General features: G+C 40.4%; 1 protein-coding gene across 1 annotated transcript in view; it reads right to left on the bottom strand.

Moving 5' to 3' along the window:
• Window positions 1–13,788, bottom strand: part of CTPS2 (CTP synthase 2) — a 116,091-nt gene that overhangs the window by 13,120 nt on the left and 89,183 nt on the right. The window contains exons 15-17 of the mRNA XM_005876622.2: window positions 9,875–9,930; window positions 7,239–7,335; window positions 653–797 (exon numbers count right to left, since the gene is read on the bottom strand). Of these exons, the coding sequence (XP_005876684.1) occupies window positions 653–797; window positions 7,239–7,335; window positions 9,875–9,930 (298 nt within the window). The remainder of the gene's footprint in view (window positions 1–652; window positions 798–7,238; window positions 7,336–9,874; window positions 9,931–13,788) is intronic.

The raw sequence follows: 13,788 nt of genomic DNA, 5'->3' as shown, positions 1-13,788 counted from the left end.
AAGAAAATCCTATTTTTCACTTATCAAAATGACAAAAATTTATAAAATAATGCCCCAGAATTAGCATAATTTGGAAAACTGACAGGTTACTATTGTAGATATGATTAGATCATTTTTATTAAGAGAAAAAGTCACCATTATTAAGAAGGAAAAAACAATTCTTCACTTTATTATTATTTTTAAATGTTTTTATTGATTTTTGAGAGAGAGAGGGATAGAGAGAGAGAAATATCAGTGATGAGAGAAAATCACTGATCGGCTGCCTCCTGAATATCTCCCACTGGGTTTGGGGAATCGAGCCCACAACCCAGGCATGTGCCCTGACCAGGAATCAAACCTGCGACCTCTTGGTTCCTTCACTTTAAAAAGAAAACAGCCCAGATGGTATAGCTCAGGTGTTAAGCATTGACCCATGAACTAAGAGGTCACCAGTTCAATTCCCGGTCAGGGCACATGCTCAGGTTGCGGCTCACTACCCGTTGGGGGGTATGCAGGAGGCAGCCAATCAATGTGTCTCTTTCATGGATGTTTCTATCTCTCTCTCTCCCTCTCCCTTCCTCTCTTTGAAATCAATAAAAACATATTTTTAAAAAGTTTATGAGAAACCTAGAGTGTTGATAACCGCATCTTGGGTCATTGTTAAGCTGGTTACCTGGAGGACAGTTTGCATCCCTGTTGTAGGTAGGCATTCAGGTTCCCAGTTGCTGCAAGTAATAGTCCCAGGTATGGAGGGGAAGGCTTCATCGGCCTAGAAGAAAACTCAGGATGGAATTGGACACCAACAAAATAGGGGTGATCTGAAATGAGAACAATCATGATGTGATTGAAGCAAACACGAGAAATACTTTAAAGGTCTTATCTTTGAATCAGAAACTCATTCAATGATGAAATGATATTTAACTTATCATCATAGCCAGTTATTTTCATAGTCCATCTTCCCAGTAGAATTTCAAATTACAAAACACATCTCACACGATAAGAAATCCAACATTTTATTTGTAGAAGGTGGTATTAGAATAAGCAATGTTAAGCAAAAATTTTTGAATGGCAAGATGAGTTCTGCTTTCCCAAAATCTGCCTGCTTTTTTAAAAAATATATATAAATTTTTATTGATTTCAGAGAGGAAGGGAGAGAGAGAGAAAAATAGAAACTTCAATGATGAGAGAGAATCATTGATCTATGGCCACACTGGGGATCATCAAGCCTGCAACCCGGACATGTGCCCTGACCGGGAATCAAACCGTGACCTTCTGATTTAACCACTGAGCCACGCCAGCCGGGCAATCTGCCTGCTTTTGAAGGCCCTTCATAGACTTACATGGGCTCGTTTCCATGGTACCCTTCACACTCTAGGCTAACTGTAGGACAAGCCTTTCTCTTAGATGGCTTCAGGCAAGGTAAGGGTCCCCTGGGAATGCAGCAAGTACAGCTGCTTTTCTAGTCACAGCTTTAAGATGAGTATTAATCATAGATAGCACCATGAAACTGAACTCATATTTCAGTCTATGCCAACTTATCCCTTGTGATGAATGGTCTTTGAGTGATAAAAGGATGGCCTTTCAAACATGTTAACAGTGGTTATGGCTCAAGGTGACAAAAGTTTAAGTTCCTTCTTTATACTTTTCTGTATCATGTGAAGCTTTACAATAAGCATATACAGTGGGGCCTTGACTTACAAGTGTCCCGACTAATGAGTTTTTCGAGATACGAGCTGTCTCTCGGCCGATTTTTTGCTTTGAGTTGCGAGCTAAAATTCGGGTTACGAGCCAGCTTCAGATACCCCACCGCTAGTTGGCGCAGTGAACGTCACAGTGAACGCCACAACATCAGCCCAGCATCACGTGTCTCACTCGTTCACTGTTGATTTGACATACGAGTAATTTGAGTTATGAGCTCCGTCACGGAACGAATTAAACTCGTAAGTCAAGGCCCCACTGTATTACTTACATTACCAGGGTAGGAAATTAAGTGATTTCATATTGAAGATTGTAAGAAGCTCCTATATGAGCAATTCAAGTTCTCCTAGATGTAATAACAGAAAAGTAGCTTTTCCCCCACTACTTTTAACAGGAATCCCCTGTTTTGTAATAAGAATTAAACAGGCAACATTTCCAAGTCTGGATAGAAATTTTATAGGATTAAAAATTCCTCTTCCCAATTGGAACTCTCAAAAAAACTATGTTTTTCCCATATTAGGGAGAAACTCCTAATTAGAGACTCGGCAACTCTTTAATTCCATAATTATTATAGTATAGAGCATGGTCAGTGTGCTGTATTCCCCACTTTAAAAATAATTTAAATTGATATTGAGTTATATATCTCTATATATCTATATCTATATCTATCTACCTATTTATCTATGATAAAACAAGTTTTATAGGGGAAAGTAAATACAACTTTAAAGCTTTCAGAGAGATGTTTTATCAAATGATCTAAAAATCTAGTATGTAATTCAAAATCACAAATCCCCATCATTTGCCACTAGAGTCCCAAAGCTACTGTAGAGTAGTGAGGACATGATGATTGATTGCAAATGTCCATTCTTCTAAAATTATTTAAAGCTTTGCACCCTAGCTGGTTTGGCTCAGTGGATAGAGCGTCAACCTGCAGACCAAAGGGTACTGGGTTCAATTCCAGTCAAGTGCACATGCCAGGGTTGTGGGCTCAATCCCCAGTGAGGGGCATGCAGGAGGCAGCCGATCAATGATTCTCTCTCATCATTGATGTTTCCATTTCTCTTTCCCTCTCCCGTCCTGTATGAAATCAATAAAAATATTTTTTTAAAAATAAAGCTTTGCTCTACAAAATGGTAGCCTCTAGCCACACATGGCTATTTTAATTTATTCAAATTAATTAAGCATGTTTCAATACTCAATAGTTACATATGGCTACCATACTGAACAGGGCAGAACACTGTATCATTGCAGCAAGTTCTATTGCACAGCTCTGAGTCTACAAAAATCCAGTGTAGAAATCCTCTACATCAAGCATGTCAAATTCACGGCCTGCGGGCTGCATGCAGCCCACAACAAATATTTTTGTGGCCCAGCCAATATAACGGTATGTAAGAAACATTTTAATAAAAATTTCGTAACTTCATTTTTACAATATCCTGTTATACATAATTATAGATATAAAAGCCTAAGCGACTGTTATGACCGAACAACCAGAATGACCGGTCGACCAGTCGCTATGACGCACACTGACCACCCGGGGAAGATGCTCAACACTGGAGCTGCCCCCTGATGGTCAGTGCACTCTCACAGCCAACCTCCCACAGCCCCTCCTCCCAGCCGGCCGGCCCCCAGATAGGCTTCGATCGCTGGCCAGGCCAAGGAACCCCACCCATGCACGAATTCGTGCACTGGGCCTCTAGTTATTAATAACGAACTACAATGTTCGCTGATGACTGATTACTAGAATCGTGCTGCATTCCTTTCCCTTATGCACATGCGCATCATTTCTCTCCAGTAATACTAGCAGCGATTATTTTAGAGCCGATGGCCACGTCATTAGTCTTGGACTGACTTGTTTTTGGTGTGCGCAACAGGAAATATTTCACTTTCGGAGAACAAGAAAAATAGGTTTATTTGCATTACATTTATTAATTTGTGTAGTTATTTAGTGTTTGGTAAGTTAATGTTCAAGAAAAAATATTCATTTTTATTAAAATGTTCTATGATTTTATGTTAACGATGACTCATTTATTTCAGCCCTTTGTATTCAGCATGTCTCTATTGAAATAAACCTACGTTTCTATGAAAATGGAAGCTTTTGTTTTTTTTGCAGCCCACATAAAATTAAACCTTGTTTATTTGGCCCATGTTAGCCTTTGAGTTTGACATACTTGCTCTACTAGTTCATCACATCTAAGAAGAAACCTCCTTAAATTAGAGGGACACTCGGGAATGAAAGTTTGGTAGGGGAATGCCACCTTCTCTCAGGAATGTGTCCCCTCAAGAAAAGTAGAAGAGAAATCATCTACACTTAGAAAAGAAACTAAGCAATGCAGCTTTAAATTTAAGATGCAATGAATCTTACAGCACAGCATCTAGTGATATCTTTGAAAGAAGCAGACAGTAATTGTGTTTTTGTACCATTGCAGACAGAAGCTGAATAATGGATCACGTCAGAGTCAGGGACAGAATATTTAAATGAATGGATCATTGCTCTGAATCACTTTATCCAAAAAATCCCCTATGCTAATATGAGGAAGGAGACTATAAAGTTTTTATTTTGGTGATGTTCTATCAGTCAAAGTATCTTTTAAATAATGCTCTTAATTGCTTTGAACCAAATTCTGACATTATACTAGTCTCAAGCTTTGTTGTTCCTTTTAGAATTGCTTTAGTAATATAGAAATTCATGGATATGCTTCTAAGAGGCAGCTAAGATCCAAATCTTCTGGAGAATTTTCCATAATAAAATCAATTCCCTGTGGTCAGCTTTTAAAAGTTGCAAGGTTTTACAGCAGCTCTCATTTCCTTTGCAACCCACATGAAATTTGCAAGTGTCAATGGAAATCTAAAACTTTGTGATGAAAGAGACTTCTTATATTTGCTGAAAATAATGAAAACCAGGAGAATTAACGGAGAATAAATATTTGAACCAAGTAAACAAATAATAATCTGTTTAAGAAAGTCTCTGACCTCTCACATACATGCCAGTGATCCACACTATGTAAATTCTAAATGATGGGCATTCCCATTAGAAAGACTATGGGAAATAAATTCTCATATTCTAATTCAAAACATGGATTGATAATCTTAAATTGAATGTCCAATGAAAACGAAGGAACAATAAAACCCCACAGGAATGGTGGCAGGAGTCAATAACCTGGCCAGGTACTAACTGGATGGCCCTGGGCAGTTTACTTTACTTCTTTGCACACAGAGTCTCTTTCTCTGTAAGGTGGAAGTACCATCATTAGCCTTGTAATTTACATAAGGCATGCAGAGTCCTTAGCATGGGGGTCTTGTGAGAAGCATTTAGGAGTGCACACTAATGTCCATTGCTTTCCTTCTTTCAGGACACAGGTAACATACTATTAAGTTCAAAAATGCCTTTTCCAACTTCAACTCCCCTACCTCCTGGGGACTCCTGAAGTATCTTAACAGATTAGAGACAGAAAAGGAAGGGACAAAGGAATTTGAAACAAAGGATAGTGACATAGGCTAAGATGGAAAAAGAAGTAGGAAGTTAGAAGAGTAAGTAGTCCAGGTTATCTGGAGCCTAAAGGCTATAGGTGAAAAGGAAGGTTCTAGAAAATTATGCTACCACTTTTTAGAGTATCCTGTACATACTAAGCATTCAATAAGTGAGAGTGGTTTATACAACAAATTAGTGTCACATACATTGCACAGCCAGAGCTCTGTCCTTGTTATGAGTCACCACACCCTGGGACTAGGTGGTAGGGATGAGAATACAATCCCAACCAAAAGAGATCTTTCCAGAGATGGAATCTACAGGACTTAAGAACCGATTACAAGTTGGGGGTATGAAGGGGCAAGGGAGCTAAATAAATCCAATTTCAAACCTGATGATCTGAAACAGTGGTTTCCAACCAGGGGCAAATGTGCCCCTCAGGGACATTTGGCAATGTCTGAAGATGTTTTTTAGTGTCAAAGCTTGGAGGGTGGTGCAGGTGGTGCTATTGGCATCCAGTGGGTAGAGACCAGGGATGCTGTCAAATATCCAGCAGTGCTCAGATCAGCCCCCACCACAAAGAATTATCCTGTTCCACATGTCAGTGGTGGTGAGGGTGAGAAACCCTGGCACTATTTAAAAGTGTAAAAGCCATTCTTAGATCATGAACTGTACAAAAATAGTCAGCAGACTGAATCTGGCCCACCAGCCAAAGTCTGGCAAGCCCTGGGCTAGAAAATCAAGAGAGAGCTGGGACCAGCTGTAGGCATGAGCTTACCCTGTCTTTGCAGCTTCGAATGAGAACACTGTCCTCTGTCTTGTCACTAACACATGTATGGTTTATGCCTATGCTCCTGAAGGGTGCCCCAGCCCAGCCACACAACTTCTTCAGTGATCTTCAACAGAAGTCCAATTTCTTTGTTTGATCTCACTAAGAAGTCTGAATGCAGCCCTGCCCTAGTAGCTCAGTTGGTTAGAGCATCTTCCCAATATGCCAAAGTTGTGGGTTCGATTCCCCAGTGAGGGCACATACAAGAATCAACCAATGAATGCATAAATGAGTGGAACAACAAAATGATGTCTCTCTCTAAAAAACCAATAAATAAACTCCAAGTCTGCCATATATATTATTGGTTTTTTACAGAGAGGGAGGGAGAGGGATAGAGATTTAGAAACATCGATGAGAGAGAAACATCCATCAGCTGCCTCCTGCACATGTCCTACTGGGGATGTGCCCGCAATCAAGGTACATGCCCTTGACCGGAATCGAACCTGGGACCTTTCAGTCTGCAGGCTGACACTCTATCCACTGAGCCAAACCGGTGCTGGCTCAATAAATAATTTTAAAAAATAAGTCTGAATGCAGCAACTGGCCCACACTTGACCATGGAACATGAGCAATAGGGAAAAGCAGACACTAGGTGAAATGAGGGGCCAGGTCCCACACACAACAGATGTCAATACCAGTCACCAATAGTGAGAGGGCACTGGGCCATTCTCCCTCAAAGGAGAAAGTAAAGAAAAATACTACTCAACAGTAGGCTGCCTGCCTTTCCCAGAGTGCCTAACCTAGATGCTGACAACAAGAGAACGGGGTAAGGATGGTAAGGAAGCATACTACTGATAGAACTTGTAGAACAATACATCATTGTATGGCATATTCATACTAACAGGCCCAAAATGATTAGGATTACAAGCGGTCTGTTTTTTCACATACTTTATACTTAGCTGCATACTTTCTATTTAGTTGCAAATTTATTTCAAAGGAGAGAGGAAAAGAAAGAGACCAAATAAAATGGGTATCAAGTTACAGCTTCATATGTCTATGGCAGCCGTGGGCAAACTACGGCCCGTTTGAAATGAATAAAACTAAAAAAAAAAAAGACCGTACCCTTTTATGTAATGATGTTTACTTTGAATTTATATTAGTTCACACAAACACTCCATCCTCGCTTTTGTTCCGGCCCTCCGGTCTAGTTTAAGAACCCATTGTGGCCCTTGAGTCAAAAAGTTTGCCCACCCCTGGTCTATGGTCAAAAAAAAAAAAGGTGTTAGCTCAACACAAAAATTCAAAAATGAAGAGCCCACTTACTTGCCAGTTCAATGATTTCCATCCTCTCCCCATCAACATCCTGACCTACAAAATTTAAGTCACTCTGCTCAAATTGGTTGACCAAGGTAGGGTTCACCTGGAAAAAAACAAAAAATTAAATGTCTTTGGGCAGCAGAGTAATACAGACATATCAGCTTATTAAAAGGGCCTACATCAACTGGGTGGGTTTTCCATTTCAGTGATGTTCTAACCAGTAGTTAATTTCTATATTCAACCTATTTTTAAACTCATGGTGAATCTGAGAAACAGTCTAATCACAGACCTTAAATGTGGGAGGCCCACGTTCTCTCACCCAAAGATGAGATTCAAAAAGTAGGACTGCGAAACAGACATTTTTTTTTATTTGAGACCTTGAGACCAGCTATTTATAGCCATCCCCATATCTGCTTCTTGCCATGAGTTATGTGAAAATTTAACTATCTCTCTCCAAATCACAAATCTGCTTGAGGACTGAAACCATCTTATTTACCCTGTGCCTAACACCAATGCTTTATTTACATTTAGTTACATAAAAGCTCTAAAAATAAGCTTGGAGCAAGTTTTCTACTAAAATACTGGTTATAGATGACCTGGTTCACAGCCCCTTCCCTCACTCATCTCATAGCTTTTCCCCATACTTTTCAACCTCTCCTTCACAAAAAGCACTTCCTCATCTAAAACCAAAGTGGGGCCCCACTTATCCTTCTCAGTCTTAACCACATATGCTTTTATTTTGTTTTTTTTCACATTGGGCTAGTTCTCAGAATTTGTAAACTTTTCTCCCTTTTTTAACTGCTTTATTGAGATATAATTCATATACCTTACAATTCACCTATTAAAAGTGTACAACTTGCCCGGCTGGCATGGCTCAGGGGTTGAGCGTCAACGATGAACCAAGATGTCATGGTACAATTCCCTGTCAGGGCACATGCCCAGGGTGCGGGCTGGATCCCCAGTGTGGGGTGTGCAAGAGGCAGCTGATCAATGATTCTCTCTCATCGTTGATGTTTCTATTTCTCTCTCCCTCTCCCTTCCTCTCTGAAATCAATAAAATTATATTAAATTTTAAAAAGTGTACAACTCAATGGTATATAGTATATAGGTTTCAACCATCACCACAATCAATCCAAAATATACCCTGCACCCTCTAACCATCACCCCTCAACCCCCACCTCATCACCCTCACCATAGTCCTAGCAACCACTAATCTACATTCTTTTTCTTTATATTTGTGTATTCTGGGCACTTCATATTAATGGAATTACACAGTATGTGGTTTTTTGTAACTGGCTCCTTTTCACTTAGCATAATGTTTTCTAGGTTCATCTATGTTACAGCATATACCAACATTTCTTTTTATTGTCAAATAATATTCATTGTATGAATACATCACATTTTATTTTTCGTTCATTAGCTAATGGACATTTGGGTTGTTTCCACTTTTTTGGCTATTGTGAAAAATGCTGCTGTAATAATTTATGTACAAGTTTTTGTGTAGATGTATATTTTCATTTCTCTTGGTTAATTACATAGAAGTAGAATTGCTAGGTCATATGGTAACTCTGTGTTCAACCTTTTGAGGAACTATTAGACCCTTTTCCAAAGTTGCTCAACCATTTTACATTCCCACCAGCAATCATGAGAGTTCCAATTACTCTACATCCTCACCAACACTTGTTATTATCCATCTTTTGATTATAGCTATCCTAGTGGGTGTGAAGTGGCTTTGATTTGCATTTCCCGGATGACAAACAATGTTGAGCATCTTTTCATTTCCTTATTAGCCATCTGCATATCTTTTTTCGAGAAATGTCTATTGAGATCCTTTGCCATTATTTATAATGAAATTGTAAGAATTATTTATATGTTCTAGATACAAGTACCTTGTCTGATACATGATTTAATGTGTAATTCTTCTTATTTGTTATCTTATATTTTGTCTTCTCCAATTAGAATGTAAGCTCCCCAACAGGAGGGAGACCAGGGGTGTCTTTCATCTCCAGTGCATATCAGATGCAAAATAAGTATGAAGAAATTAATGGCCACACTATTGTATACATAGTTCTTGTACCTTCTAGCCACCACTTAGGCAAAGCAGATCAATAGTTTTTTTGTGTGTGTTTTTTTTTGTTTTGTTTTGTTCTATTTTTTTAATTGTTTTATTACTTAAAGTATTACAAAGAGTATTACATATGTCTCCTTTTTTTCCCGCCCTTAACAATCCCTCCGGCCTCCTCTACCCCCCAGTGTCCTATGTCCATTGGTTATGCTTATAGGCATGCATACGAGTCCTTCGGTTGATCTCTTCCCCCCTCCCCCCCGCCCCTCAACCCTCCCCGGCTTTCCCGCTGTAGTTTGACAGTCTGTTCGAGGCAGCTCTGCCTCTGTATCTATTTTTGTTCATAAGTTTATAATGTTTTTTGTCCCACCAGTTAGGCCAGTTCCCAATGGAAATAAGAATAAAAATGGCCCACACTCAGCAAATTATTTTCCACTATTGGTAGCCTATTCAGCATCCATTCCCACCAGTCCTCCCTCAAAACAGAGCCCTGGGCTTGTTCTGGTATCTACTCTACCCCCACATGACCCATGGACTAAGCATCTATATTCCACAGTAATTCAGTGTGAAAGCATACCTCATATCGATGTCTGTGTCTTTCTTCTATAAAAGGAACATCACCATAAAGTTTCCCTGTAACAATACAAGAGTGAAATTAATATTGGAGTAATCAGCTTTGGAACCACACCCATGGCTTATGTGTGGAATCTCTTTAATCTCTATCAGAGGCCTAAAAATTAACTAGATTTCAGATAGTGATCTAGATTTTCTTCTCTTCTTTGAAACCCAGAAGCAATTCTCAAGTAAGCCATCACATTGCATAAAGGGAAGAAAGCCCGCTGTTACTCCAGTCTTCTGCGGACTCCAGCAGATGTTCCCTCCTTTTATACACTTACCTGCAGGACTGAGAGACCACACTATCGCTTCTGTGCAGATTCATAATGGGGCTCATTTTACAAAAGAAGAAAATGAAACCAAAGGAAGAGAAACAAAACCAAAAAACTTGCCCAAAGCTCTGCCCTGCTGGCAGCACAGTGCGGCCTTGAGCCCAGGCCTCCTCCCACCTGGCCCAATGCTTTCTCCACTACACATTTTCACACAGTACTGGCAACAATGCTTTACATCCCACCTTAAAAATATGCCTGTCCTTTGAGTCTAAAATTCGACCTCTAAAAATTTACCCCAGAAAATAGAAACGAGGACAGAGATTTAACCACGAATACGCTCACTCCTGTTATTTAACAGAGAACAACTGGAAACAGCTGAGCATCAGGAATCGAGGACTGCTGGATTAAATGAGCATGTCTATACCAAGGTTCTTTTTAAAAAAAAAAAAAATTTATTGATTTCAGAGAGGAAGGGACAGGGAGATAGAAACATCAATGATGAGAGAGAATCATCGATGGGCTGCCTCCTGCACGCCCCCCATTGGGGATGGAGCCCGCAACCCGGACATATATACCCTGAGCGGGAATCGAACGGTGACCTCTTGGTTCATAGGTCAACGCTCAACCACTGAGCCACCTGGCCAGGCTATATCAAGGTTCTTAATCAGGAGTGCGTGGCTGAGAATCACATGTGGGGCTTCTTATTAAACATGCCTCTGTCGCTGCAAGTGCTGCAGCCCAGGGCAGCATCTTGGGCATGACCTATTTGGCCATGGGCATGATGATCAGTGGGATAGCCAGTGCCCACAGTGTCAGGTGGATAGGAGTCCATCAGCAGACACCTCTCAGGAACAGGCCCCGCTGGGGCAGGTGGAGAAGCAGGATGGCCCAAGCGCCAAGTGGGTTCTAGCACTGGAACAGTCGGAGGGGCCAATGACGACTCCCTCAGTGCCAGCCCTCATGATGCAGGCCCCAGGCACACAGCCAAGAGACGAGAGGACCTGCCAACAGTGCTGGAACGCATTGTCAAAGCCCAACAGAACTGGGAGCAGTGTTCAGTTAAACAGGCAGGGGATCATCACACTCTCCCAGATGTCATGAAGTGTGGAACAGGATGTTTGCGATTTTGACTTGGATGAAGAAAATGCAAATTGGTTGTATTCTCATGTGACTCCGTATGATCAGTTACTGTGACTGAACTTCTATTTGCAATTCTATCCATATAGACTGAACTCTCTGGTGATGATGTTAATGGCAGTGAGTATTTAGGTATATGTTCTAGAAAAAAAAAACGAACAGGAATAGTGGAGGCAGGGAGCTCCTTTGAGAGAACTACAGCGTGCCATGCGGGAGTGTAGGGGGGGGCGGTTGGGGGGGGACATTCAAGACAGAGCCTTGGTAGTCGAAGTATCAGTCATAAAAAATAAAAGGAAAAATGGAAAATAACAGCACGGTAATGCCCAGCTGGAAAAATGGAAGCATATCTATCATCATGAAGTTACAGGAAAAAGTGGCTGAAAGATTTGGACCTAATTTTGAGAGGATTCCTTATGACCTCTGACTTTGTGACTGACTTTTTCCTCCTATAATCCAAAATCTCTTCCCTGTCTCCTTCATTACAACAGATGGCTTAGCAAATTCAATGACAGCGCCTGCCAATATTAACAGAGATGGTGAGGAATTGGCAAAAATCTACAAATTAAGATATAAGGAATTACACGTTAATTCATTGGGACTAGCAGGATATCATGTGAACTTTGAAACTGGCCTACGCCTGCTGCCAGGCTTAAGGGAAACTGTGTTTGCTAAGGTATCTCAGGAAACAGGAAGAGGGAGGAGGTAGAGTGGCTCTGGAGCCAGACTGCCAGGCTTTAAACTCCACTACACCATTTAGTGGCTATGTGGCTTGGGCAAATTTACTTTGCTTCTCTGCCTCAGCTTCCTCAACTGTAAAATGGGGACTATGATAGTCTGTAGTTCGTAAGGCTGTTGGAAGGATTAAATAAATCAAAATATGTGAAGTGCTAGAACAGTAAGTGAACCATGAGATTGCTATTGTTATCTCTAGACTATGAGACCCAAACAGAAGCTAGAACAGAAGCTCTACAAGATAACAGACAAGATAGGGACCGGTTCTCTCAATTTTTGAGTGCCTAACCCATAAGCAGTCACTCAATAAATATTTGTTGAATGAATGAATGAGGAAAATTATCTTGGCTCTTAGTATCATATATTAAATAGTGTGGCATTTACTCAAGAATATTTACCTGATCTATATACACACACATACATATATATTATATGGTATATAATGAAACCTGTTTTCAGAACTTTGAAAATGTTACTTTCTGCATTCAAAATCTATCTTGATCACTTACAAATCTGTGAAGAATGAATTTACAAAATTAAACCATTGCCATATCCATGAAAAAGGACAAAAATGAAAGTTTCCTATGTTGAGCCCTAGCTGGTTTGGCTCAGTGGATAGAGCCTCAGCCTGTGGACTAAAGGGTCCCGGGTTCGATTCCAGTCAAGGGCACATGCCCAGGTTGTGGGCTCGATCCCCAGTAGGGTGCGTGCAAGAGGCAGATGATTAATGATTTTCTCTCATCATTAATGTTTCTATCTCTCTCTCCTTCTCCCTTCTTCTCTGAAATCAATAAACATATACTTTTAAAAATTTAAAACCTTATGTTGAGAATCAGCTCTGAATGTTACCAGTTCAGTTCTATTTGAAAACAAAATAAAATTAAAAATGCTCATTCCAGCACCCTAGCACCAGGGATTCTGATTTGGTTACTTTTAGGAGAGTGCCCGGGCATGTGGGTTTTTACAAAGCACCATGAGTGACTCCCCATGCATTCCCAGTTAGGAACCGCTGATCCACACTGTCACCAAAAGTGCTATAGGAGGACAATCAATGACAAGGCAAGATGTTAGATACTGCTGTATGGAGAATGCATCTAGGTATGGAGTGAAAAGACTGAGAGGTAAATACACCATGTCCTTATGAGAGGTTTTCTGGGTGGATTTATTGAGCACACATGCCATGCTATAATCCTACGCACAGGGGAAATCCTCAGCAACAAAACAAAGACAGTCTTCCTTTCTGTCCTAGTCTTTTTGGAGATAAAATAAAATGCAACAGAGATTAACTGCATATAAGCTCAATGTTCACTTAAAAAGCAAGTGTCAGCAAAACTTTAGAGACAGACAACTGATAGAAGTCTTAGGACCTAGGAAATACTCCCAATGTAGGCAACAAGACACCAATAATGCGTATAATAGGGTTATCAGAAACAAAAACACTGCCCTGGCTGGTTTGGCTCGGTGGATAGAGCGTCGGCCTGCGACTGAAGGGTCCCAGGTTCAATTCTGGTCAAGGGCATGTACCTTGGTTGCGGGCACAGCCCCAGTGAGGGGTGTGCAGGAGGCAGCTGATGGATGTTTCTCTCTCATTGATGTTTCTTACTCTCTGTCCCTCTCCCTTCCTCTCTGTAGAAAATCAATAAAATATTTTTTTTTAAAAAAACACTGCCAAATTATGCCATATGCTTCTTGAATTCGTTACTGGGTAGAATTCGTTACTGGGTAGAATTTGTTA

Source organism: Myotis brandtii, unplaced genomic scaffold, assembly GCF_000412655.1.
Source record: "Myotis brandtii unplaced genomic scaffold, ASM41265v1 scaffold490, whole genome shotgun sequence".
Taxonomy (NCBI): Eukaryota; Metazoa; Chordata; class Mammalia; order Chiroptera; family Vespertilionidae; genus Myotis; species Myotis brandtii.
This window is presented reverse-complemented; position numbering and strand designations above follow the sequence as displayed.